Source organism: Zonotrichia albicollis, chromosome 31 (genome assembly GCF_047830755.1).
Source record: "Zonotrichia albicollis isolate bZonAlb1 chromosome 31, bZonAlb1.hap1, whole genome shotgun sequence".
NCBI lineage: Eukaryota > Metazoa > Chordata > Aves > Passeriformes > Passerellidae > Zonotrichia > Zonotrichia albicollis.
The window spans coordinates 5,458,512-5,486,430 of record NC_133849.1 but is presented as its reverse complement, the minus strand read 5'-3'; the positions used below and the strand labels follow the sequence as shown (position 1 = coordinate 5,486,430).

Here is a 27,919-nt window from a genome sequence, read left to right as displayed (position 1 = left end):
GCCCTGAGAGCACGGGGCGGGGCTGTGCCGTGTGCAGAGCCCGCCCCTGGCTGGAATTGGGCGATGGCGCCGTCAGTCGTGGTTGCGGCGCGCCGATTGGTGGGAGCAGGTCGGAGCAGGGTCTCGGTGGTGGGCTGAGGGCGGCCGAGGCTGGGCAGCGGCGCCATTGTCGGAGCGGCGGCAGCGGCCTGAGCGCGGTGAGGCGGCGGCGGAGCTCGGAGGCGGCCGCAGTGCAGGTGGGAGCCGCGCTGGGTTGTGCGGGGGCTCAGGGCTGGCTGCGGGCCTCAGGGGCGGCAGGGGGCTCGGGCGGGTTGGTTGTGCCGTGTCCGGCCCGTGTTGCCGCTGGCGTGAGGGCGCTGCGGGAGCGGCTGCCCGCGGTCTCCTTGCGGCCGCTGCCTCGGCAGGAGCCGCTGCCGGAGCAGCGCTGGCTCGGCCCGGTTGCTGTGGCTGGGACAGAGGGGGCTGCCCCGTGCCCGGGGCTGTGCGGGGAAATTGCCGTGGCCGGAGGTTTGTGTGCCCAGAGGAGACAGAGGAGTCCTGTAAAAGTGACTTTATTGCTGAGCAGAGGGAGAGGCCGTGGGGCATTTGCCGTGCGCTCTCTGCCATTGTTGTAGTTCGCAGCCTCCTTTTTATCCTCATTTTCCCTGCCTCATCTCCCTCTCCCTTTGCCCCCTGGCTGAGGTACTTGGAAGGTTCAGATCTCCTCATCTGCCAACTGCATGTCCTCGTTAATGTGCACCCCACTTTTGTAAAACAGCCGGTAGGCATGGGTCTGTTAAGTCTTTACTCTCTTGGAAGTTCAGGAATTCAGCGAGACTTTTCTGAGCAGCAGTCGATGTTATTTAGTAAGAGTTTTTGAGACTGGTGGTTTCTGTCTTCCTTATCTACGAGTCCCTGACCCAATCTCCGGGAATATTCGCTCAGTTTTTGGTTTTGTTTGTTTTTTTTTCTTTTTTCCTTACTGAGTCTTCTTTGGTTTTGTGATTATTCTCAGTGCCCTCATTCCCTGTCGTTCTGTAGCCGTTTCTGCATCTGGAGGCCTGGCTGCCACCTGCATCCCCTCGCTCACCTGCTGAATGAGCTGCACTCTCAAGGTGTGGAGCACGGTAAAAAGATGAGAGTTGCTGTAGCACATCAGAGGAGAAACAGCATTCGTTTAACCCATTGTCTGCCAGGCAGCCACAAACCGTGTCCCATTCCCATTCTTTCCACGTTTGGATTGGTACACGAGCTGCTTTCTTGTTTGCTTTGCTATCTGTTTCATCACTTTTCCTTTGTCATGTATTTGCCAACAGCAGTTTGAGTCATTTAATTTTCCAGAAACTCCTCTTTTTTCTGCTAACAGCTGATCTGATCCCATCCCATGGTGAAGTGTTGTGTTCCTCATTTCAGTGGATTGGTCAGCAGGAAGGTCAGGAGCTGGAGCTGTCTGGTTGGTTATTATTGCGAGGAGAGCTTGTAATCTAATGATGCCATTGAAATGAGAAATGGGTTCTGTGGCTCCTGATATGAATTGGTTCGGGTTCCCAGGGGCTGGTCCATGGTGTTGTAGGATTTGTTCTGCTGGCCGTTCATCTTTTTCCATTTTTGGCCGCTCTCTCCAGCCAGGGCTGCATCAATTGACTGCTTTTCTCTAATTAAATCATCAAATCCTTGGAATCCCAACTGATTTCCCTGAATTTTTGGTAGCAAAATAATCCCCAGTGCTGTAATATACCCTATATAACACAGACAGTGACAACACACGTTGGAGTGGGCAGAGGGGTGATTCCCCCCAAATTTTTCTAGTGAAGTTTTCCCAACATTGTCCATGTGCTGTTTCCCTTTGCAGCTTCACCCGTTTGTGTTGCAGGGTCAGATATCCTCCCCCTGGGCTCTGCCTTGAGCTGTGCAAATTCCATCAGTGCCAGCAGGCAGAGCTTGGGGTGAGGGGCAGAGGGAATCAGCCCAATTCCTGCCCCAGGCAAGAGACCCAAGTGCATTGTCCACACTTTGGCCAGCAGTGTTCATTTGCATTTCTAAAGCTGCTGTGGAGGCTGCCTGGAATGAAGCTTCTCTTCCAGGGCAGCCATCTGGTGAGTCACATGTGGCCCCCTCAGAATCTGCTTTTTTTAAAAAAAGTATGAACTATTTGCAAGTTAAAAGTATTACGGATGAAGCTCTTCAATTTTGAAAAATAGAACATCAAGGCGAACATGGAAAAACTCAGACCAAAAATTGATTCTCACACTTCTGCCCCAAACCTACCTGACAATATAAAGTGGGAATATTATGTAAAATTTTTCTCATGTTGTAGTTTTGTCATTGAAACAATCTCTTTAGTGTTAGAGAGTCAAGGCATTCCTTGGTTCTGGCCAGGATGTGCAACAGAAATAATTTCTTTCACAAATAGCCCAGCTGTGCAGAGAAAATCATTCCATGCCATGTGAGTTTTACTCAGTTTTTCCTAAACTTTATGTAGTCTGAACCAATCTAAATGCACTACTTTAATGTTCATTGCTTCCAAGTTGTGTAAGTTCTTCGAGTTTGGTTTCCTGTTGGACCCGGATTTCTTCCCCTCTGATGTGAATTCGGTCTCCTCACTCCTGGATTTCCTTCTCAGCCTTTTTCAGCCCAGGTGTCTCCAGCTCTGGCGGGGGCAGTGTCTGGGGTAGCTGTTGGTTGCTGTTTGCTGCTGGGCAATGTTGATGTTTTGTTGCTGGTCGTTATCTCTGTGGGTATCTTTTGGGCTATTCCCAGTCTGTTGGGATGTTAAACTCATCTCAATTCAGTGGCATAACATCCCTTAAATAAAAGCTTTGAAATTCCTTTCCCCAAGGCAAAGACAAACCAAGCCTGAGCAGAAAAATAAGGTTTAAAAGAACCAAACTCGGTACATTTTGCAGCAGTGCAATGGCAGGCAGCCCAGAGTGTGGGTGTGAGTGAGCCCCAGAGTGGAATTGTGCCCTGGTGTTCCCCAGCAGCTGTGGCAGTGCAGGCCCAGGCAGCGCTGAAGCTGCAGCAGTGGCAGCAAGGCTTGGCCCCAGTGGCTGGAGATGGCAGAGGAGGGTGGCCAGGATTGCAGAGGATTGCAGCCGAGGATCTGTGGGCAGGCGCAGGGGCTTGGCCCGCTGTGGAGCCCTGGCTGCTGCTGCGTTGCCTTCAGGGCAGGCTCAGGGGCGGCCTCCCATCCTCCTGCTGCAGGCGGGAAGTGCAAATCTCCGGGGCTTCAGAGCCCTTGCGGCCAGGCTGAGGGGTCCCCCCGTGTTGAGCTGTGCTGGCGGCTGTTTCTGGCCTCAGGGACACTTGGCATGGGCCCCTTGGCCACCAGTGGTGCTGCTTTGCACTCCTTGGGCAGGAGCTGATGTCCTGGCTGGGTGTTGGCAGCAGCAAAGTGCCAGGGCAGGCTTTGTGCCAGCCCAGCTTGCTGTGGGAGAATATGCCTTGATATCTGCTCCAGTGGTTGCTGAAGCAGTGAGAATTGTTTTGCCCCCCTGTTAGGTGCCGTGGTGTCAGCAGAAGATATTGAAGCCTTCCTGCTCAGGGCATTTCAGTGCCAGGCTCTCACAAGCATCTAGAGCTGCGCGGGTGGAGCTGAGCATGGGGCGGTGACCTGCGCTGTGTCTGATTGCCCTTCCTTCCCTCCCCTGGAACAGGGTGTTGCTTTTAGACACCACTTATCCTGGTTGCTTCTGAGAGCTTTGAAGAGGCTCCATATCTAATTTTCCCTCTTTCCCTGGGGCTGCCCACCCTTCTGGGTTCACCTCAGAATAGGCCTGGGCAGACATTTGACACAGAGGTACAAAAGTACTGGCCTCTGTATCACCTTTTATAATATTAATTTTTTTCCGTATTTAGTGATCAAATCCCTTCCCAGTAAATCATTATAGCAATTAGGTGTAAATAAAAATTCATGCATTTCAAATCCATCTCCCAGATCTACTTATAGTGGTTGAGTAAAACCATGCATCTTTCCCACTTTTCCCACTTATCCCCTCTGTAATCACACGTCTTTTTAGCAATTTTCCCCCTTCGATCTAAGTTTCAGAGTGGATTGAGAGGCCCCTGTGTCCATCAGAAAATGCCTCCTCTCAATGCAGACCCACCCTGAATGTTCTCAAGGGCTCCAGTGTGGAGGGTCCCTGGTGTGATGGGAGCTGTGCCAGCCCTGGCAATCCATGTCTATCAAGGGGTGGACTTGCTGGTGCTGAGAGTGCTGCTGTCTGTGCTTGCAGTGTCCCTGTGCCCTGCAGCTGGAGCCCTGGTTCCTTGCCAGGGGCTGTTTGGGTGGGCTCTCCCCTGCCGAGGAGGGCAATGCCTGTGCCAGGTGCTTGTGGCCGAGCCGTGCCCTGGGTGCTGGGGTCCCCTTGGGCCCTGGGGTTGATCCCTCAGGGGCTGTAGGAACTGTGCCCTGGCCTTTGCCTTCAGCCTGGCCTTTTGCTGCTCCCTTCTTGCATTCACCTGCTGTGCCTTTGTGCCCAAGTGCTGCAGGGCCTTCTTGTGCCCCTCCTGCAGCCCCCTCAGTTCCTGTGGGTGCTTTTCTTGCTTTACACGAGCGGTGTCTGCTCAGGAAGGCAGAAGTAGCGTCTCTTGGAATGGAGAATGCAAACCCCCTCCCTGTTAATTTTTGGACTAGTGAAATCAAGGGGCTGGTATGCAAAGATATGGGAATAAGAATACCAGTTCTTTACTAGTGTGTATAATAAAGCAAACAAACAGCAACAGCTGCGGCACTGACAGCAAACAGAGCCCGGAGCCAGTCCCGGCCTTTGGGCTGCGGCGCTTTCCCCTTGGGTGCAGTTCCAGGCACGGCCGGCAGGGGCGCTGGTGGCTCCCGCGGGGCGGGGCAGCGCATCCCTCCCATGGGGACCTCTCTGAACGGAAACAGAGCAATCCCTTCATCCAACTCTTTCACATTTTAACTTCTCTAGCCTTTCTCCCGTGGTTTGAGAATGAATTTGGAGAGGGCTGCCTTTTACCTGAGCTCCTAGTGTTTCAATAAGGTGCTTCCTGTAGAGAGACAAAGTTTCCCTGAACAGCCAGAGCTGTGGTTACCAAGGGGACGTAACTCAGAGCAGGATGGGGTCAGGGGAGGATATCCCGCCGAGGCTCGGTGGGAGTGTGGGCAGGGTCTGCTGCCGGAATCGGCAGAGGGGGATCTTCCCGTGGAGGCCGAGGCGGAGCATGGGCAGCCCCCAGATGGCTGATGGCGGCTGATCCGGCAGCTCCCGGCAGAGCAAAGGCAGGTGGGAGAGCCCGGCAGCAGCGGCGGTGCCCAGCGCAGGTGGCACGGGCAGGGCAGGCCGGGATGGGATGGCTGGGACCCTCCCTGGGTGCGGTGGGCGCGGTGAGCTCGGAGCAGGCGGCAGGACAGAGCAACCCCCATCTTGCCCAGCATGGGCGGCAGAGCGGCCGCAGGCCAGGCAGTGGGAGCAGGGCACACAAATTGAGCGAGAGCGCCGGGGCAGGTGGAGCTGCCCTGGGCAGTGAGGCCGCACCTGGGATGGAAAGCGGGGCAGGCGGAGCTGAGGCGGGCAGCGAGCCGGGACCCGGGACAGGCGCCTGGGCCGCGAACGGAGGGGGCAAGAGCTGCAGAGGATCCCACTGTCTTTCTGAGTTTTCCTCCTGTTCCCCTCCCTTTTATTTCGCTTTTCTTTTCTTGTTTTTTCTTGTGTGTTTCTGATGCTTTAAAGATTTTTCTTCTCCTAAAATCTCCTGTCTGACATGTGGCATATTCTCTTTCTTCGAGATTAAACGATTTTTTTACAAATAAATCCAGAGCCTAACAAATCTAAGCTTCTGCATGGATCCTTTGAAATGGTCAGCCAGCTAACTCATGACCTCCAAATGTTGTTGTTCTCTTCACCTTTTTATTTCTCTTTGTCAAATTAAGCATCTTTCAGTTACTTGCTTTGCTAATCCAAAAATCCCAGTGCACCCGTAGTTCCTTAAAAAATGATCACACAAAGCTTCAGTAGCTCACTGGGTTTTCTGATGCAAGTCTTCTAGTATTTTCCTAGTAAGCACATTTTATTCAGCAATTGTCTTCCATCAAGAAGTTTCCATTTCCCTGATTTATCTTATTCGCTTCCTGTCTTGTTTAATTCTTATCTCTCGGCTTCCCTAAACTTTGGTATTTCCAGCTTTTCCTCCTTTGGAGTTATTATTAACATAAGTGTTTTATCTCCATCTTCTGCTGCATCCTTAGCTTTGTGATGTGCCCCCAGTTTGCCTCTCCTTTGGCCCGGGCCGGGTTCCCCCCGCCCGCAGCGGCTGGAGCAGCCGAGAGCCCCGCGCTGCCCATCCCCACCTGTCCCGGCTCCATCCCCGCTCTTGCCGCGGCTGCGAGGGCTGCGGGAACGGGGCACCGAGGGTGTGGCTGCTGCTGGGGGAGGAGGAGGAGGGAGGGAAGGGCAGGTATGAAGGGGGAGGAGGAGGTGGAGATAAGACAGAGGAGGAGGATGAGGGGGCGTGGAAGGGGACGAGCGGGAGGAAGAGGAGGGACAAAGGCGGATCAAGGCTGCGCTGAGGGAACCACGCTGTCGATCCCTGCCTGAATTCGCAGCCCCCACCTGTGGGATCATCGCCCCCCCCCCAATCGCACCGGTGAGCGGGGAGGGGGAGCTCGGCCCGGATATCCCGGAGGGTCCCTGGGTTGGGGTTTTTGGGGGATGTTTGGAGAATGAAGAAGTCCAAGGCTGAGTGGAAAAGGCCGCTTGGGGGGGCATCGGGGGGTGGCGGTGGCGGCTGCCGGCAGAGGCAGCCTGGAGGAGCAGAGCCCTGTGTCCCCCAGGAGCCCAAAGTGGGGAGCCCAGAGAGGGGGGAGCGCCGCCATTGGCGGGAGCCTCAAGAGCCTGGAGAGGGGCAGGGGGGACTCCTTGGAGCCGCTGCAGCCCCGAGCAGAGAATGAGGGGAGAAGGGAGCCTGGGAGCCCAAACAGCCCCGGCATCCTGAAATGGGGAGAGCGAAGCCGGGGGAGCTTTTGGCATTGCTGGGACTGCCAGCAGCCTGGGCAGGGCAGGCACCGAGGAGAAGGGGGACCCCCAATCCAAGCGTGAGCCCCAGCAGGTGGGACAGGGGGGAACCCCCGAACAGCAGAGGGGAGGGACCAGGGACGGGGAACTCCTGGGAGGCTTTTTCAGGGCTGAATCTTGGTGTTTGTGAGGTTTTTCTGGAGCTGAGGTGGCCGGTGACTTGTAGAGATGAACTCGGGCGCAGGGATTTTCAAACTCAATGTGTGTTGGGGAAGGTGAAACAGGAAAGCCTTATAAATATGATTGTCTTGCAAACGTTTTTGAGAATATCGAAAGTATAAGGAAGACTGAAATGAAAGCAAGCTCTGAGATACCTCAGTTAGTGAACAACTGGCAAACAATGGTGTGGCCCACTGAAGGCAATTCCCCTTTTAATGAAACAATTCCCTCTGCTTGCAGACAGATCCATGGGTCAGAGCAGACCCTACTAGCTCAGCAGAAGGAGTCCAAAGAGGAGTTTTTAGGACGTAGAATGTAACACAGTATGGTGATATAATGATTTTTACAGGCTGTATTTAAATGCTATAGGATTTGTATCTTGTACTAGATTGGTTGCTGGGAAATAGAATATTCAACACAGAAGAAAACTTACTGTGTTGTAATGGGAACGTTACTCTGTTATTGCCTCTCTTCGTCTTTTACCCTCTCATCCTCTCTACCCCTCTCTTCTCTCGGGCCTGCTCCGAGCTGTGCCTGGCAGCTCCAAGCAGGGCCCTGCACCCAGGCCCTTTGCAATAAACCGCAAGTTCCACGCCCTGGCTGCAGAGCTCTCTCGTCTCCGTCCGTCCCGACCGTCCTGCCCCCCGACACTCCTACAAACGCTCTCATCCCTTGTTTTCTCCAAACCAGGATTGCCCATTGCCAAGGCCTGGGAGGCTGCGAGGAAGAGGAAGATGCCCCGGGACACTGAGGCAGGTGAGGAGGAAGTCAGTGCCCCTTTCCCCTCTGTGCTGCTCCATCTCCCAGCCCAACACGGCCCCGGCTGTAGCTCAGCCCTGGGGGGATCTCCTTGCCCTTGCCTGTGGCACGGAGGCAAATCCCATCCTGTCCTTGTCCTTCCTCCCCCAGAGCAGGAGCTGAGCATGGAGAGCAGGGAGGAGAAATGCCCGCGGCAGAACCTGGTGGAAGAGGCCGTTTTGAGCAGCTCCACGGCGCAGGAAGCCAACAGGGAGGAAAAGCCCCGGAGATGCCGCACGAAGAGGGGCTACAAACGCAGCCAGCGGGGATCTGAGGAGGAAAGAGCCAGCCTGGGCCGGGAAGGCGGCCGGAGACGGAGCCAGAGCTCAGAGCTGGTGCTCCATGAGCAGCTCCATGGTGGGGAGAAGCCCCACACGTGCGAGGAGTGTGGGAAGAGCTTCAGAGAGAACTCCAGCCTGATCAGGCACCAGAGGATTCACACTGGAGAGAGGCCCTACGAGTGCGGGGAGTGTGGGATGTGCTTCAGCCGGAGCTCCTACCTGATCAGGCACCAGAGGAGCCACACTGGGGACAGGCCCTATGAGTGTTCCAAGTGTGGGAAGAGGTTTAAGACCAGCTCCCATCTCTTCCAGCACTATCGGATTCACAGAGAGGAGAGGCCCTTCCAATGCCCTGACTGCGGGAAGAGTTCAAGTACAACTCCACCCTCGTCACACACCGGCGCATCCACACTGGGGAGAGGCTCTACGAGTGTGATAAATGCAGGAAGAGGTTTCCGACCAGCTCCCATCTCTTCCGGCACTTTTGGATTCACAGAGAGGAGAGGCCCTTCTGCTGTCCTGACTGCGGGAAGGGATTCAAGCGCAACTCCACCCTCGTCAAGCACCGGCGCATCCACACTGGGGAGAGGCCCTACGAGTGTCCCCAGTGTGGGAAGACCTTCCCACAGAGCTCTACCTTGACCCGACACCAACGGAGGCACCACTAAGGGAAGCCCTGCGAGTGCCCCGAGTGCGGGCAGAGCTTCGTGCCCTGCTCGAGCGCCATCCCTCACTGGAGGAGGCACTTTGGGCACAGCCCTGGTCACTCACATTCCCTGTGATCTATGTAGGGAAGATACGTGCCTGCTTTGCCTTTTGATTTGGCCTTAATTTTCCTCTGCTTCACCTTCATCCTTATAAACACCCAAAACTGGGTTAAATGAAGGAAATTCATCTAATATATCTGCAGTTGCATAATTTGTCAGTTGTTTTAGAGGGAATTTAGTTTTTGGGTGCACGTTCTCTGTGGAGTGCTGCTATTGCTAAGAGGCAGGAATTTGATCTCACCCTTCTTGTGTTGCTAAGAACTCTTCCCCTGACCCCAACCCCAATTCCACCCTTTGCATACCCTGTAAAAAATCCAAAGGCCCTCCCTTTCCCCTGCCTTTGGGGGTTAAGAAATGGATTCCCAAAGGATCAGCCCTATTCCCACTGGATTCCAAAGGATCAGCCTCATTCTCCACGGGATTCCTAGAGGATAAGGCTTTTCCCAGTGGATTCCCAGAGGATCAGCCCTTTCACCACTGGATTCTTAGAGGATTAGCCTTTTTCCGACCAGATTCCAAAAAGTTCAGCTTTTCCCACTGGATTCCCAAAGGATCACCCTTTTTTCCACTGTATTCTCAGATTGTCCACCTGAGGATAAATATTTGCTCAGTGGATTCCCAGAGGATCAACCTTTTTCACTGTCTGCCTGTCACGCGCCTGAAGCAACCAATCAATCACCGCAAATCTCCCCTCAGCAACTCCGACTTTCTTTGCCTCTATCCAACCAATCACCGCTTGCCTTCCCCGCCCATCTCCTGTCTATCACCGTGCCCTGTATGTAACCAACCAATCACCAGGCATCTCCTCTCACCAACTCCGGCCCTCCTCGCGCCGCTCTGGCCAATCAGAGCCAATCATGAAGCAGCGCCCCCTGACCCCGGGGCCGGGCATGGAGCGGGCGCCCCCTCCCTCATTGCCACCAGCCGGGACCCCCTCAGGGACGCCCGGGAGCCGCCCCTGGTTTGGGCGGGTGCTGCGGGAGGCGCTGGAGAGAGCGGGAGAGGCGCTGGGAGAGGACGGGGGGCTCCGGGAGCTGCTGAGGAGGCGCAGTGAAAGGTGAGGGGTCCTGGAGGGGTCGTGAGGGGAATTTGGGGAGGGGTCTTGAGGAGGTTTGGGGGCGATTGCGGGAGGGTCTGAGGGGAACTTGAGGGGGCTTTAGCGGGGTCTGGGGCTGCTGGGGGGGCTTTGGGGGGGAATTTGGGGAGGGGTCCTCGGGGGGTGTCACGATCCGTCCTCACGGACGGGTTTCGTGAGACTTCATGGATTTGATCTCAGGGTGCAAAAAGAATCAACACGGTACAAGGGGGTTTGCAATGATAATCAAAACAAATACACCTTTATTGAATGACCACAGCAAAATGCGAGAGAGGGATTAAGGGAGAGAAAAAGATAGAGGAAGAGAGAGACAAAAGAGAGAGAAAGAGAGAGGGGATATAGCTACCAAACGTAGAGACAAAGTCCTTTGGTCCAGTCCAGTCGAGGACCCGCCTGTTACGTCAGGGAGATCTCGAAGTCTCTCGCTAACTCAGAGGTTTTTATTATGAGAACTCTATTGGAAATTGCAAGGGAGGGGATACAGATACCATAAGGAATAGATGTAACAGGTAGTCCATGCTCTCAGCAGTAAGCGAGAGCCATTGTCTTCTTGGTCCAGCAGTCACAACCTGCAGGCAAACATCTCGCTTTGGTCAGCTTGGCTCCCCCACACACCTGCCCCGGGCTGGGGGTTTCAGTCCCAGTCCTTGGAAGGAGCAGAGGGGCCTTTTCACATGGGGGTTCCATGTCTCAGTCCTTGATGGAGAGGCTCCTTACATCTCAGTCTGTCTGTCCCGGTGGTTGTAAAACAGGTGAGGGTCTTCTGTGGGGGGACCACCTGAAACTCAGGAGAAGTCCAGCCAGGCCGAGAGGTGGGACAGCTTCCAAGGCTGTTGTTGCACAAAGGGCACGGTGCCCCTTCTTCTTCTCCTTGGGCTCAGTGTAGCAACAGCAAACAACACCTGTGAGAACAATGACTTAGCACTGTGCTCTCAGGTCTCAGGCACATGACTTTCTTCCTTGGAGCCAGAGATTTAAGACAGGGGGGGTCTTCTCTTCAGTGGTCCCCAATTGACAATCATGAGGCAGATGAGGGAAAATTCGGACAGACACGACCCCATGACTCACAATTGTCTTGAGGGATCTTCATCAGCAGAACTCTGGAGCATCATTGATGAGTCTGCAGAACTCGCCGTACATTGGTAGTATAACCTGGAAAAATAGGGATGACAGAAAGGAAAAAGAGAAAGAGAGAGGGAAAAGAAAGGATAGGAGAAGGAGGGGGAAAGGGAAACAATAAACATAATATTGATTATCATAACAATTTTCACAAATGGTTGATTAATTAAAACAATATTACTTTTAAAACAATATTTAAATGATAAAAACCAGTCACAAATAATCAAAAGCAAAAGCAATCAACACATATTAATACAAGCATTAACTTTAAAAAATTATTTTCTAAAACAATTCATTAAAAATCGAGCTTAATTTCCACAAAATTATAAATGGAAATCAAGGATTATACCAAAACACATAGGCTTCATTCATAGTTGCCTTGTGTCAAATGTCATGGGGATGTGCACATTGTAGAGGATATCAGCCAAGTTGTGTGCATTAACTATAGATGTCAATCTCTTCAGCTGTTTCATGCTCCAGTTAATAATGAATAGCACTGCTGATAAAATAAAACCAAGCAGAATTAGTATCAAATGGATAACAATGGGATGACACTGTTCAGGATACCTGTGTGTCCTAGGGTGACGTTATGATGCTTGTATCGCCATTCATATGTTCTGTGCCTTTAAGACTGTCTCTGTAGTGTGAAAGTTTTGTTTGGGTTTTTCTTATCAAGGACACGGAGACGGGGCAGTGCATAGTTCTGCTTTCGCCTTTTTGCTTTACTCTCTCTCTCTCTCTCTCTGGCTCTTACTTCTGCTTCACTTTTGCTTGCTTTTGCTCCTGCTCATTAGCTAGTTTAGCTAAACAGTCCAAATTCCTTCCTGGACTGTTTCTCCTTTCCTTTTTTCAACCTTCTCGAACCTGCTCCAGACTGGGACCTGGGAACACCGAGAGTTTGCACCTTGTGGCTGCAGCAGCTGCCCCAGCGCCGGAAGGACTGAGAACAGAGCAACCACCCCCGAGAAAGACTTTCTGAATTTGTCATCTTTTTCAGAGTGGTGTCATCCGGTATTGTTCATTCTGTGTGCTGGGGGTGCTGTGCCTGTTAAATAAACAGGTTCGTTCTTCTTCTCTCTGAGGAATCCTTCCCAAACCGGTTGGGGGCAGGGGCAGTGTGGGTTTGCTTTCTGGAGGGGCCCCCTTTGGAGATTCTCTACCAAATTTACCGTAAACCAGGACAAAATTTGGCACCCAACACGTGCGACTCGAGAGAAAGTGGAAAAACCCTGTTTTGAGTGCATTTTGGTTGCCATTACTCTGTGTTTGTATAAAGCAGTTAATAGCCATGCTTTTTGAACTCATAAAGTATGTTGGGGTGAAGGCTTGCATGGATTTCTGGTCCCTAAGGTTTTTTGAGATTTTAATACCTCTGTGGTCCATAGGTTTATTTTCTTATGCAGAAATAGCTTTAGTATTGTCCCTAATATGTAGTTTTTATAGCAGAGGGGCAGTGACCAGAATAGCTATCCTGCTGGGCTTGGTGGTAATGATGTGTAAAAAGTTTATAAACATGCTGGGGTCTGCTCCAGGTATGAATGGTTCATGGCTATGGTTATGCATCCAATTTGTTAGAGGAGGAGCAGCAGGGGATCAGGCATTTCAGCCTTTGCTTTCCTTCTTCTCCTATGAATCTGTTGCATCACTATTGAAGGATGTTGAGTTTCCCCTGAACGTTAAAGAGACCATCTTTCTGGTATTCAGTCTGGTAACCTTCCTCTATACAGCCTGCTGCTTCTCTAGGATGAGGGCTGAGATTTCTAGACGGGCTGATGAGACCCCTGACTCAGGAGTTGACCCAGGTGTGGAAAATCCTAAGTGGTGTGGGAAATGGGAGGATATGGGCCAAATCCTGAAGGAATTCTCTGACCCTATAGTCTGGGATTTTCCCCATGAGCAAATTCAGAACCCAGCTGAGGTGGGGAAATATCTGAAAGAGAAGTACCAGGATGAGCCTAAGGAGAGGAAGGTCATTGCAGTGAGCTGGGCCCTGGCTTGTGCTCATCACTCGCTGCTAGATCCTGTCGGGCAGCAGACAGAGGCAGGGGGGCAGGGAGATAAATCAGCAACTGTCCTGGTGACTCAGGCTGCAGCCAACAGCCCAGGCTCGAAGCCAGCAGCCAAACCAGATAGTGAGCCTAAGCCAGCAGCTAAACCAGAAAATAAGCCTCAACCAATGGCTGTTGCTGCCAGTACTAGAAGTGGGAAATGCACGGACAAGACTAGTCGACCAGTGGATGATGAGGATGATGAGGATGATGATGATGAAGGAGAAGGAACCTCAATGCCTCCTGACATAAAATCAGGAGTCAAAGCAGCAGGTGCAAGATCAGATGCAAATATTGAGTCCTTTTCCCTGAAGGACCTTCGTGGCTTACGGAAGGATTACATGTGGGGACAGGGTCTGTTTCTACTGCTGGTGTGACAGGGGGTATTGGAATATGAATCCCAATATTACCAGTTAGATTGTGCCTGGGCCAGTCTGACCCTCGCTGCTAGGCCAAAGGCGGGAGCTGTGGTGTATCACCCCAGAGATGCCTTTATCTTGCTGGTAGTTGCAGCTGGGCACTAAACAAGTCCAGGCTTGTTAGGAACTCCGTTTACCTCAAGAGGAAAGCTTCAGGCGATGGTGAAGAGAAAAAGGAGAGGATTCTGCTGGAGGGTTTAATATCCAGAGGTTTATTCCATGGTTACAGAGGTCTGAATCTTAAGAACAGCTCCAACACAATCCCGACCGCATGGCCTGATTCACCTTTTAAGCTCCCGGGGCAGCGAGAGGGGAGGGGACAGGTGAGCCACCAACCAGGTGGGAGGGGCGGGGTCTCAGGAGAGAATGGCACCTAGACAGACCAATGACCTCTGGGCCTGAGGGGCATCCTTTGAACTTGGCCAACCACACACGGCCTTGCTGGAATGTTAAAACTGATTGACAGCCCAGCAGGGGGCAAGGGGGGGAGAAGGGTTTTGGCACACTTGGGTAAGGGACCCGGAAGTTTAAAACACACTGTAACAAGGGGGATCACAGGATTTTACTTTGGTGGAAGCTGAGGTGAGCCTGACTGGAAATGAGTGGAAGAAACACCCTATTGTGACTGGCCCAGAGGTCCCATGCATTTTAGGTATAGACTTCATCCGAACTGGCTATTTCAAGGACCCAAAGGGACTCAGATGGGCATTTGGAATAGCTGCTGTAGAGACAGAGGGTGTCAAGCAGTTGAACAGCTTGCCTGGACTGTCAGAAAACCCATCTGCAGTACGTCCCCTGAAGGTGGAAGAGAAACGAGTGCCAATTGCCACCTCAACAGTGCACCGCCGACAATACCGAACGAATCGAGATGCTGTGATCGCCACCCACAAAATGATCGGTGAGCTGGAGAGCCAAGGGGTAGTCAGCAAGACCCACTCACCCTTCAACAGCCCCATTTGGCCTGAGCGAAAATCTGAAGGAGAATGGAGATTGACTGTGGACTATCGTGCATTGAAAGAAGTGACTCCACCACCGAGCGCTGCCGTGCCGGACATATTAGAGCTCCAGTATGAGCTGGAGTCCAAGGCAGCAAAGTGCTTTGCCACTATAGACATTGTCAATGCATTTTTCTCCATTCCTCTGGCAGCAGAATGCAGGCCTCAGTTTGCCTTCACATGGAGGGGAGTGCAGTACACCTGGAACCGACTGCCCCAGGGGTGGAAGCACAGCCCTACCATCTGCCAGGGACTGATCCAGGCTGCACTAGAAAGGGGTGAGGCTCCAGAACATCTGCAGTATATTGATGGCATCATTGTGTGAGGGGAAGACAGCAGCAGAGGTGTTCGAGAAAGGGGAGAAAATCATCGAGATTCTCCTGAAAGCCAGCTTCACTATCAAGAAGAGCAAAGTCAAGGGACCTGCTTAGGAGATCCAGTTTCTGGGAGTGAAGTGGCAAGACAGACGGCGTCAGATTCCCACCAATGTCATCAACAAGATCACAGCAATGTCTCCACCCACCAATAAGAAGGAGACGCAAGCTTTCCTAGGCGCCATAGGTTTTTGCAGAATGCACATTCCCGAATACAGTCAGATCATGAGCCCTCTCTACCTGGTCACCCGTAAGAAGAACACTTTCCACTGGGGCCCTGAGCAGCAACAAGCCTTTGCACAGATCAAGCAGGAGATTGCTCATGCAGTTGCCCTTGGCCCAGTCAGGACAGGACCAGAGGTGAAGAACGTGCTCTACTCTGCAGCCAGGAACCATGGCTTGTCCTGGAGCCTTTGGCAGAAGGTGCCAGGGGAGACTTGAGGCCGACCACTGGGATTTTGGAGTCGAAGCTACAGAGGGTGAGAAGCCAAATATACTCCCACAGAGAAGGAAATCTTGGCTGCCTATGAAGGAGTCCAGGCTGCCTCAGAGGTGATTGGCACGGGAGCACAACCCCTCCTGGCACCCCGACTACCGGTGCTGGGGTGGATGTTCAAAGGCAAGGTTCCCACCCCCCACCACACCACTGACGCTACATGGAGTAACGGAATGCTCTTATCCCACAGTGCGCCTGTATTGGAAACCTGAATTGCCCTGGGATTTTGGAGATAATTACAAACTGGCTGCAAGGTGAGAACTTTGGTCTTACTTATGACGAGGAACAAGAACCAGTGACATGGGCTGAAGAGGCTCCTCCCTATAACCAACTGCCCCCAGAGGAAACGCGCTACGCTCTTTTCACTGACAGTTCCTGTCGCATCGTAGGGATGGATCAGAAGTGGAAAGCAGCCGTATGGAGCCCCACAAAACAGGTGGCAGAGGCTGCTGAAGGAGTAGGTGGATCAAGCCAACTTACAGAACTCAAAGCTGTTCAGCTGGCCCTGGACATTGCTAAGGGAGAGAAGTGGCCAAAGCTCTACCTCTACATTGATTCATGGATAGTAGCCAATGCTCTGTGGGGATGGCTGGAGAAGGAGAAAAAGGCCAACTGGCAGCGTAGGTGTCATGGTTTGATGCTGGCACAATGCCAGTGTCCCCATGAAAATATATGCTCCCTGGTGTCTGCTGTGAGATGTGACCAGGAATAAGCAAAGCAGGCCCCCTGCTTAGAAATAAAGAAAAAAAAAACTTTATTAACTAAACTACAACTCTAAGTAACAAGAAACACACAGGGAAAATGAAAACTTTCCAAAAACATTTCCTCCCCTCCACCACCACATTTGCAATACATCTACCCCCAAATCACCAACTCTCGGTCCATCACCACCCTTTAGGTAATCAATTCTCAGTTCATCAAGGGGAGAGGAGTCCTTCTTGTGCCATAGGCTTCCCCAGGAAACACCGTTGAAACCTCGTGTGTTTCCATGTCACTCGTGGCACCGCCTGGAGAACATCTGCCATCGTGACATCTTCCTTCCATGTCCAGCGCTCTCACCACTGCACATGGATCAGAGCTGCTTCTAGGGCTGTCCTTTTAAGGATGCTTTGTCCCATTCCAAAAAGGGCACAGTCTCACCTTTGGGACACCTGTGCCCCCAAAATTTAACCCTTTGGGGCTGAGGGGTACCAATGCTGAACCCTCTTGGCTCTGAGCCATTGCCTCCCCCTGGATGCAGTCTCTGTGTCACAGGAAACATGGTTCTGTCCATGGCCATACAGGAAAAGTCCAGCTAAGGCCACTCCATCATCTCTTCCCACCTAAGATTCTTCTCTACTCTCCTGACATCTTTCACTTGCCCAGACCTTCACACTTGCACATTTCCTTCTTCCATTTCATCTCTTATCTCTCTTCTAGGAAAGGTTAATGTTCTGCAAAGTTTTCCTTGTCCGAAAAAGGGTTAAAAGCTCGGGCTCTGCCCATCCAAAGCTCCCACAGCTGCATCCCGCCGCCCTTCTCCGCCAGCCGGGCTGTGCTGCCAGCACAGGATATCAAATTTCACGGTGGCGCAGGCGCTCTGTCTCTCTGTCTCCTGGGGGAGAGGTGTGGCTGCCCAATGCCTCTCGGGGCTCTTCCACCCTTCCATCCTCGGGCCAGGCCTACCTCACCCAGCCCCAAACCAGCCAGGAGCTGGGCAGGGGAGGTCCGACCTGCTTCCCTCGCTGGAACCCAAGGGAGCTTCCCCTGGGAGTGCTCTGCTTTTTAACCCCTGTGTTCTCAGAGGTGTATCCAATGTCCCCAGTGGCCAAACCAGGTGCCAGTATTCAAATGTGAGCACCTACTGGCCTGACCACTTCATATTCCAGAAAACTAACTTCCTCTCAAACCACGACATCTATATAATCTCAGTCTAGTTTATCCCAGTCTGTAGGAACCCAGTCCATTTGATCCCAATCCATATTTGATCCCAGTCCATATTTGATCCCTGTCCATAGCTTATCCTAGTCCACATTTGATCCCAGTCCATAAAATCTGTCATATTTGATCCAGGCCATATTTGATCCCAGTCCAAAGTTGATCCAAGTCCTGATTTGATCCCAGTCCAGTTTATCCCAGTCCATAGTTGATTTTGATCCCAGTCCATTTTTTATCCCAATTCATATTTGATCCCAGTCCCCATTTGATCCTAGTCCATATTTGATCCCAACCCCTAGTTGATCCCAGTCCATGTTTGATGCCAGTCCGTGTTGCCCTGCACACATTCCAAAAGTCTGCAATTCCAGCTCCCAGCCAGGAAAAATGTTCCTGCCCTTGAAGGGAAATGGAGCAAAATCCTACAGAGACATTTCCTTGCCAGCCTTCAGGACTTCAGCTCCTGGGACTGGGAATTAAAATATTAATTGGGAAATAAAATAATAAATAATCAGGGGAGGGTTTGTGGGGAGAGAGGGGTCATTAAATCAGGGCAGGCGTCAATTAAATCAGGGGAAGGGGAATTAAAGTAGGGAAAGGTCAACTAAATCAGGGGAGGGTCTTTGGTGGCAGGGGTCAATTAAATCAGGGGAGGGGTCAATTTAAGCAGGGGAGGGTCTTTGGTGGTCACTGGGGCAATAAATCAGGGGAGGGTATTGAGTGGTCCCTGAGGCAATTAAATATAGGGAGGGTCTCTGGTGGTGCCTGGGTCAGTCAAATCATGGGAGGGTCTCTGGTGGTCCGTGGGTCCAGGGAGACACTGAGAGAGAAACAGAGCAGGCAAAGAGATGCAGGAGGGAAAAGGGGACACCAAGACAATGAGCTGAGAAGGCGGCACTCTGCAAACAGAACTGCAACAGACTGAACATGGACGGGAGAGAAATCAGTAAGTCTCAGAGTTTTATTTGCTGTCAAATACATCCCACACACCCAGCCCCACACAATCTCCATCCCACCACTCTAATTGAGATCCCACGACTCTAAATCACTTCCCAACCTCATCTCAGCCTGATGGCTGCGAAATCGAGTGAGTTTGGCATGGGATTGAGTTTTTTGAGGTGGGTTTGAATTTTTTGGGGGGTAAGATTGAGCTGTTTTCACTGGGATTTGAGTGGTTTGGAGGTGACAGATCCATCCCTCTTGGCTGTTGCAGTGCAAAGCGATGGAGAACAGAAAAAAATTGAGGTGAAATTAAAAGTAGAAGCAGCCAGCTGTGTTCCCAGCAGGAATCACAGGGAATGTGAGTGACCAGGGCTGTGCCCAAAGTGCCTCCTCCAGTGGGGGATGGAGCTGGAGCAGCGCACGAAGCTCTGCCCGCACTCGGGGCACTCACAGGGCTTCCCTTACCGGTGCCTCCGTTGGTGTTGGGTCAAATGAGAGCTGCTGGAGAAGTTCTTCTCACACTGGGGACGCTCGTGGGGCCTCTCCCCAGTGTGGATGCGTCGGTGGGTGACGAGGGTGGAGTTGTCCTTGAATCCCTTCCCACAGTCGGGGCAGCGGAAGGGCCTCTCCTTTCTGTGAATCCGATAGTGCTGAAAGAGAACAGAGCTGGTCGGAAACCTCTTCCCACACTTGGAACTCTCATAGAGCCTCTCCCCAGTGTGGGTCCTCTGGTGCTGGATCAGGCCGGACGTCTGCCTGAAGCACATCTCACACTGGGATACTTGTACGGCCTTTCTCCAGTGTGGATTCTCTGGTGGTTATCAGGTGGGAACTCAGGCTGAAGCTCTTCCTACACTCCCCACACTCGTAGGGCTTCTCTCCAGTGTGGGTCCTCTGGTGCATGATCAGGGTGGAGCTGTTGCGGTGGGTTTCAAACTTTCAGGTCCCTTCCCCAGGTGTACCAATACCCTCTTCCCCTCCCTTCTCCTTGTCCCTTGCCGAGTGAGTCCTGTCAATCAGGCTTAACATTCCAGCAAAGCGTCGTGTGGTTGGTCAAGTTCAAAGGATGCCACTCAGGCCCAGAAGTCATTGGCCTGTCTAGGTGTCCCTCTTCCCTTGAGATCCCACCCCTCCCACCTGGTTGGTGGCTCACCTGTCCCCTCCCCTCCCCCTGAGCTTAAAAGGTGAATCAGGCCATGCGGCCGGGATTCTGTTGGAGCTGTTCCCAAGATTCAGACCTCTGTAACCATGGAATAAACCACTGGATATAACCCTCCAGCAGAACCCTCTCCTTTTTTCTCTTCACCTTCACCTGAAGCTTTTCTCCTGAGGTAAACAGAGTTCCTAACAAGCCTGGACTTGCTTAGGGCCCAGCTGCAAGCACCAGCAAGCTAAAGGTGTCTCTGGGGGGATACACCACAGATGCCGCCTTTGGCTCAGCAGCGAGGGTCAGACTGGCCCAGGCACAATCTAACTGGTAATATTGGGATTCCTATTCCAATATTTGGCGTCCCTGGGTGGGCAAAGCAACTCAGCAGCCCAGACGGACTTTCGCTACCTTGGGAGAGCTTCTGGCAGCCGTGCACCCAGCTGAACGGAGCCTTGGTTGCAACGCTCCCAGCCAGAGACTTCGGGAATATTCCCAGAAAACGTTTCATGGACTGTTCGGCACCTCTGGAAAGCCCAGCTCCATTGTAGTGAGCAGATTTTCCAGAGGAAGAAGAGGGTAGCCTCTCTTGCCCATAGAGAGGTCCTGTTCCGGTGAGGAGACCTGCCTGCCTGCACCCAGCCAGCCACAGCTTCCATTTCGGGTGAGTATCTCTGCTCTCGGTGGAGCAGAAGCTCAAAAAACAGACTCTGCTGTGAGTTCTGTTCCTTTTTGCCTTTGCATTTTTGGCGGCGCAGCCCCACAGACGGGAATTCATTTCGTTCTAGGCTTTTAGCTTTCTGCCACTAGTTTAGCTGTCTTTTAGAATCTGCACCGGCGGTGCGGGAGTGCTCTCTGCCCTCCCCCCGGCTCAGCAGCGCAGCATGCTCGGCTCACCACGTGGCGTGGGGGAGGGGACTCCGCTCTCTCTCTCTGTGCGGAGGAGCTCGGTTTCAGCTTGCCACGTAGCCGGGGGAAATCTCTCTTGGTGCGGGGGGGGGGGTGGTGTTCTCTGCACACGCGGCGCGGGGGAGCCCAGGTTCGGCTTGCCACGTGGCGCGGGGGAGGGGACTCCGCTCTCTCTCTCTCTGCAGGGGGGACCCCAGTTTTGGCTTGCCACGTAGACGGGGGGAATCTCTCTTGGTGCGGGGGACAGGGGTGCTCTTTGCACACGCGGCGAGGGCGCCCCAGTTTTGGCTCGCCATGTGGTGTGGGGGAGGCTGCTTGCTCTCTCAGCTCCGGGGGGAGGCTGCATTCCACCGCGGGGGAGGCTTTGTGTCTGCCTCGGCTTGGCAGGGCGTGTCCCAGCTCCCTGCTGCTGCTGCCCGGGAATTTTAAAAGCAGTATATACAGCTGCATTGTGAAGCTTTTGTCTGTTCGCTATCGCCTTCCTCTCTGTGGTTGTTTTTTAGAAATTGGTAGCTGATTTTGGCTTTGTTTTCGGTGAGGCGGGATTTAAGTACTTTGCTTTTTACATCTAACATGGGTTCGAAACTCAGCATTGTACAAAATGGAGTGTATTATAATATTATTAGCATTTTAGTCAGTTGGTAATGTGAAGTTCTCAAAAGGAAAATTGAAACAGTTTATAAGATGGCTTTTTCTTCACTTCCCATATATCTCCCCTGAAGAAATCCACAATATTCAGTTCTGGGATAAAGTTGGGAATGAATTGATTACCTTAGGACAAACTGGCAAAGCACCCTCAGCTAAATTTGTGTTTTGGAGTTTACAAATCCGAACAGCTTTGCTCAAACAAAGGGAAATGGAGAAAAAGTCAAATGCCAAGCCATGTACCTCTGCTCTCCCTGTTTCTCCCTCTCCTAGCTCTAAAACTCCTAAACCTCTTTCCCCAAAACTTGGTCTTTTAAAGAGAGCACACTCATTGGGAAGTCGGCTCCCAGAGTTTGCAAAAATACCTGAGTTGTCCTGTTCACAAGGCCCCGGCTAGGCTGCGTGGAAACTTTCCCAACCCCCTGTACCCCCTCCTCTAAAACCCAGAGCACGTGTCAGCTTTCCAGAGAGCAGTGATGCCCAAAATGGCCCCCAGTCCCTAAGGGGTCCACAAGATGGTGGATGCCACATGGCATCTTCCCAAACCTTGTCTTCTTCTTCCCAAAATCCTCTTAAGCATCCTAAAATTCCATCCCCATCCCCCTCGCCTCCTGTTCCTGGTGACACCTTCCTCCCTCCCCCTCCCTTTCCTGCAGTAGCCTCGGCTCCGCCTCTCTACTCCTCCCAGGGGGTGTCCGCTGACGTGATGTCACAAGGTGTCCCCACCCTCTGCCTGCCCCTTGACCCCGCCCCCTGTTCCCATGGTTCCCCGCGCCTTGCTGGCTCCCTGTCCCTGCCCCCTCCCCGGGTTCCCACGGTAGGGACACACCCACTGCCTGTCCCCAGACCTGTAGCTGTGATCCCAATGCTTCTGATTCACGGGATACAGAGCAGAGAACGGCACACCCAATGCATAGTCCCATGTTGTCACTTGCTCCTGTTACATTTCAGCCTGCAGCTCAAGCTGGGGCAGCTCCAAACTGCGAATTGGAGTTTTTTTGGATGACAATTGCTTAAAGAGATCTGTAAATCTCATAAAGAATATGGTCCACACAGTCCATATTTCCGTGGCCTTTTAAATTCTGAACTGAGTAGGACTGTGGTAATCCCACATGATTGAAAACAGCTTTTTTCCTGCCTCATGACCTCCACGGAATTCAAATTATGGGAATTAGCATTGAAACAACTGCTAAAAGATGCTCTCCCAGGCTTGCTTGCTGATCCAAACACAGGGAAAGACAACAGTGGCACCATTGAGCACCTCTGTGGTGAGGGTCAACGGTCTTCACCCTCTGTCCAAGCTACTGCAATTCCTGCATTAACACTCGAGAAAGTAAAAGAAGCAGCTGAAAATGCATTCTTTTCCCTCCAACCTGAGGGGCCTTTGGAGCCCTATAGTAAAATTAAACAGTTACCATCAGAGCCTTTTTTGAAATTTGTAGAAAGGTTAACTAGAGCCATTGAAATACAAGTTAAAAAAGTGAATGCTAGGGAGGAGATTTTAGAGGAAATAGCGTTTACAAATGCAAATGAGCAGTGTCGAGTGGCAATCCTGAGCCTTCCTATAGAACCTCCCCCTACGCTAAAAGATATGCTTCTAGTCTGTAACAGGAAAGTGCCTCTGATGAGTGTGGCTGAAGACACCAGGCCAAGGCTGCTGCCAAGACCACCTCAGCGTGTCGCCGTTGCCAGCCCTGCGCCTTTTCCCTCAGCACAGCAGTACCCTGGGCAGCAGCAAAGACCAGCAATGGTTGAGCCCACAAAGCCATGCCTGCTTTGTAACAACCTTGGGCACTGGAGTAACCAGTGCCCCCTGAAAAGGGATTTTGATGAATTTAGAAATGGCAGGGGAGGACAACTACAAACCCTCCCTGGGGGTCAACAACAACAAAAAAACTGAAAAGGGAGCGCCCGCCTGCCAGGCGTGCAGACACAAAAAGAGCAGGCCAAAGGGATAAGGGTAGCAAAACAAATCAAGCGCGTGATAATATTAATATTTGTGTAAGTGAAGCAGGTGCTTCAAAGACCAAGCCTGCTGGTCCACTGTTGAAAGTGAAACAAAATAGCCTCTGTTATGATTTAGGTGATCCTATGTTAACCACGTCTTCTGTCAATGAGCCTTACAGGTTGCAGCTGACAGAGTCACTCCACCTGAAGGACACTGACTGGCATTTTGTCTCTGTCAATCCTGAACAGAAGGGTACTTGGAACCGAATTCGTTGTAAGTACATTGTCATTGGGGACACCAAACACACACCACAAGAGATCGAGATTGCTCCAGGAATGACAACATCAGATCCTGAGCAATTCATTCTCGGCCTGCACTGTTTCCACCCACCCCTGTTTCTTCCCAAGGGACAAATTGTTGCACAAGCTATCCCTGTACCATCTTTACCTGAAAGTACTGAAAAACAAGGGCCCACAGTCGCCCGGGTCCAAGTTATTGGGAAAGACAAACCTAAATTATGGTGTAACCTCAGTGGGGGTGGGGAGTCAAAACGCATTGAGATGCTTGTAGACACAGGTGCAGACTGCACAGTGATTCCAGTACAAGACTGGCCAGCACATTGGCCTTCGCAAAATGTTGCTGGTCACCTTCGAGGTGTAGGAGGTCTGCAATTGGCAAGACAATCTAAAAGCATTGTTCAAATTGAGGGACCAAACGGACATTAGGCAAATATCCATCCGTTTGTGTTAGATTATTCGGAACCTTTGTTAGGGAGAGATTTAAGGGCCCAGTGGGGTGTCACAATTGATATTCCAGACTCTCCACAGCATCTTTGTGCAGCAGTCATTGAACAACAGCGCCCCATCAAAAAACTGAAGTGGAAAACAGACAAACCAGTTGACGTGAAACAGTGGCCGCTCAGTAAACAAAAAATAAAGGTGCTTGAGGAACTAGTAGAAGAGCAACTAAAAAAGGGCCACATTGTGGAGACCATGTCCCCGTGGACCTCTCCAGTGTTTGTCATCCAAAAAGCTGACAAAAAGAGATAACGACTTCTTCACGACCTCCGACAAATTAATAATGTAATTGAAGATATGGGTTCTCCCCAACCTGGTATGCCATCCCCAACAATGATTCCCCAAGATTGGAAATTAGCTGTTATTGATATTAAAGATTGTTTTTTCCAAATCCCCATACACCCTGACAATGCACCGCGTTTTGCATTCTCCGTCCCTTCCACCAACATGGAATCCCCTATGAAAAGGTACCATTGGACCGTTCTTCCTCAGGGCCTGAAGGTATCGCCAGCTATCTGCCAGTGGTATGTTTCTTCCCTGCTTTCCCCAGTACGTGCAGCCGCAGAGAAGGCCATCATCTATCATTATATGGATGATATCCTTGTGTGTGCCCCCAATGATGATTTACTCACACATGCGCTTGACCTAACGATCGATGCATTGATTGTTGCAGGGTTCGAGCTCCAGGAAGAGAAAATTCAAAAGATGCCACTTTGGAAGTATTTGGGCCTAGTAATTGGAAATAGGACCATTGTTCCTCAAAAACTAGAAATCAATCCAAGGATCAAGACCCTTGTGGATGTCCACAAGTTGTGTGGGTCTTTGAATTGGGTAAGACCATGGCTTGGTCTGACTAATGAAGACCTTGCCCCTCTCTTCAATTTATTGAAAGGGGGAGAGGACCCAGGTGCTCCTAGGTCTATTACCCCAGAGGTGCGGAAAGCTCTAGAAAAGGTTCAGATTGCAATGTTCACAAGACAGGCCAACCGATGCCGGCCTGACCTGCCATTCAAATTTATCATCCTAGGTAAGTTGCCACACCTCCATGGAATTATTTAACAGTGGGAGGAAAAATAAACACCTAAGGCAAAGAACACACCAAAAAAGGACCGGGACCAGAGGGACTCTCTCTTGATCATAGAATGGGTTTTCCTCAGTCACAAAAGGTCCAAGAGACTGACAAAGCCTCAGGAGCTGTTAGCGGAACTGATCCGGAAAGCAAGGACCGGATCAGGGAGTTAGCAGGATGTGATTTTAAGTGCATTCACATTCCAGTTGAGTTAAAATCAGGTCAAAACACTATGAAAATACTGGAACAATTGTTTCAAGAAAATGAAGTGTTGCAGTTTGCTCTGGATTCCTACTCAGGACAAATTTCGGTAGCACGGCCTGCTCACAAATTGTTCGAACAAGATGTTCAATTTACTTTAAAATTGAGAAGTGCTCTAAGTAGGAGCCCTTTAAAAAAGGGCTCTGACTGTCTTTACAGATGCGTCCGGGAGGTCCCACAAGTCTGTTATGACTTGGAGGGATCCTCCAACCCAGCAGTGGGAGACAGACGTTGCTGAGGTGGAAGGTTCACCTCAGGTTGCTGAATTGGCTGCAGTTGTTAGGGCTTTTGAAAGGTTCTCAGAACCATTTAATCTGATTACAGACTCTGCATACGTGGCAGGAGTAGTATCCAGGGCAGATCAAGCAATACTGCAAGAAGTGTCTAACATCACACTTTTTGAATTGCTCTCAAAACTGGTAAAGTTAGTCACTCACCGAGAGCAACCATTTTATGTGATGCATGTCAGGTCACACACTGTCTTGCCAGGGTTTATCACTGAAGGCAACAGAAGGGCAGATGCTCTTGCTGCACCTGCAGTGATGGCCACTCTCCCAAATGTTTTTGAACAGGCAAAAATCAGCCACCAGCTTTTCCACCAAAATGCACCTGGCCTGGTTCGTCAGTTTAACATCACTCGAGAACAGGCCAAAGCTATTGTGGCCACTTGCCCAAATTGCCAACAACATGCACTCCCTACAGTGAGTACGGGAGCAAACCCAAGGGGACTGAAGAGTTGTGAACTGTGGCAAACAGATGTAACACACATACAGGCTTTTGGATGGCAGAAATATGTTCACGTTAGTGTAGATACCTTTTCTGGAGCGGTCTATGCTTCTGCCCACACAGGAGAATCATCTATTGATGCTATTAAGCACCTCTTACAGGCTTTTTCTTCATTGGGCATCCCCAAGGAGCTGAAAACTGATAATGGGCCTGTTTATAAATCCAAGGAATTCGGGAGCTTCCTGCAACAATGGGGAGTAGAGCATAAAACTGGCATCCCCTACTCCCCTCAGGTCAAGCCATTGTAGAAAGAACTCACCGTGATATTAAAAGGGTCCTGGACCAGCAACAACAGGTTCTGAAGGTGGAACCTCCCCACATCCGGTTATCCAGGGCGCTATTCACAATCAATTTGCTGAATTGTTCTTTTGACAGCCTGAACCCACCCATCCTACACCACTTTGGGGGGAGCAGTCATAGGCTGATGAAAGAAAAACCTCCAGTTTTAGTAAAGGACCCTGAGACTTGGAAAATGGTGGGATCTTACAAATTGGTTACTTGGGGATGTGGATACGCCTGTGTGTCCACCCCCTCTGGTTTAAGGTGGGTTCCTTCCAAATGGGTAAAGTCCTATGTTCCCAAAGTCTCAGAGAAATCTACAGAAGCGCCCCAGGTTGCTCATGCTGCCTGGAGAAGAAAACGCCGCACACATTCTCTGGAGGAAATTCTATTTAAGCCTCCTATCTGGAATAGTTTGTAATATATGTTTGTCTCAAGTTCTTGTACCAGTTTAGATCCCACTGTTTGTGTGTAGCCTCGAGATGCCATGAGACCGAGCCTGCTTCTCGTCCTACTCGTGATCATCCCACCTGCGATCTCCTGCATAGTCCCTCAGTCCAAACCACGTATGGACTACCTTGGCAAAAGCTCTTGGACATCATCAAAGAAACTGACAACTGGCTGAATGGACTGTTCAATGGCTGGGGACTCTCGGGCTGGTTGGGAACTATTCTGAAAGCTGTGTTTTTAGTGCTGTTTATTTTAGTTATAGTTATTGTAGTTGTTAGCATTGTTTTTGGACTAATCAAACGCATAGTTCTCAAGCTAATTTCAAGCTCATCTCCCCCTCCTGAGGTCTACCATTTCGAAGCCCTCAATGCTCCAATGGATGACCTGGAAGCCTCGGTGGAAAACACTGACTCTCCTGTAGAGGAAGAACTGATTTACCAACCATGGTTTGGCAAGCATTCTGCACTACAAGCCCAGTCCTCTTCTTTTTAAACAAAACTAGGGGGAGGTGTTTCGGTGTGTTTCAAACTTTCAGGTCACCTCCCAGGTGTGGCAATACCTCTCTTCCACTTCTCCCCTCGCCCCCTTGCTGAGTGAGTCCTGTCAATCAGGCTTAACATATCAACAAGGTGCCGTGGGGTTGGTCAAAGGATGCCCCTCAGGCCCAGAGGTCATTGGCCTGCCTAGGTGTCCCTCGCCCCTTGAGACCCTGCCCCCCCACCTGGTTGGTGGCTCACCTGTCCCCTCCCCTCCCCTCCCCTCTCCTGAGCTTAAAAGGTGAAGCACGCCATGTGCTTGGGATTCTGTTGGAGGTCTCCCAAAGATTCAGACCTCTGTAACCATGGAATAAACCTCTGCATATAACCCTCTGGCAGAATCCTCTCCTTTTTACTCCTCACCTTCGCCTGAAGTCTTCTTCCTGAAGTAACGGAGTTCCTAACAGGCCTGGACTTGTTTAGTGCCCGGCTGCAATCACCAGCAAGCTAAAGGTGTCTCTGGGGTAAAGCACCACAGAAGCCGCCTTTGGCTCAGCAGCGAGGGTCACACTGGCCCAGGCACAATCTAACTGGTAATATTGGGATTCATATTCCAATAGGGTGCCCACTTTTCTTGACACAACCCAGCATACAACACTTCAGCATCTACCCATATCAGCTTATCAGCCTCTTCTGGTCCTCATACACTCTGGACACAATCAAAATAACAG

General features: G+C 51.3%; 2 protein-coding genes across 2 annotated transcripts in view; both read left to right on the top strand.

Moving 5' to 3' along the window:
• Positions 1-27,919, top strand: part of LOC102061417 (uncharacterized) — a 236,416-nt gene that overhangs the window by 44,017 nt on the left and 164,480 nt on the right. The gene's annotated exons all lie outside the window — the stretch shown is intronic.
• LOC141725880 (uncharacterized) lies at positions 62-12,307 on the top strand. The gene is made up of 5 exons (XM_074530042.1): positions 62-236; positions 995-1,094; positions 7,863-7,928; positions 8,082-10,075; positions 12,107-12,307. Exons 3-4 carry the CDS (start codon positions 7,907-7,909, stop codon positions 8,891-8,893), a joined length of 834 nt encoding a protein of 277 aa, XP_074386143.1. The 5' UTR covers positions 62-236; positions 995-1,094; positions 7,863-7,906; the 3' UTR covers positions 8,894-10,075; positions 12,107-12,307.

What these genes read in the sequence shown, in the direction of transcription:
- LOC141725880 (XM_074530042.1), top strand. Translation starts at nt 7,907, where the DNA reads ATGCCCCGGGACACTGAGGCAG. An exon ending in GCCCCGGGACACTGAGGCAG is followed by an intron (nt 7,929 to 8,081) that starts GTGAGGAGGAAG and finishes TTCCTCCCCCAG; the next exon opens with AGCAGGAGCTGAGCATGGAG.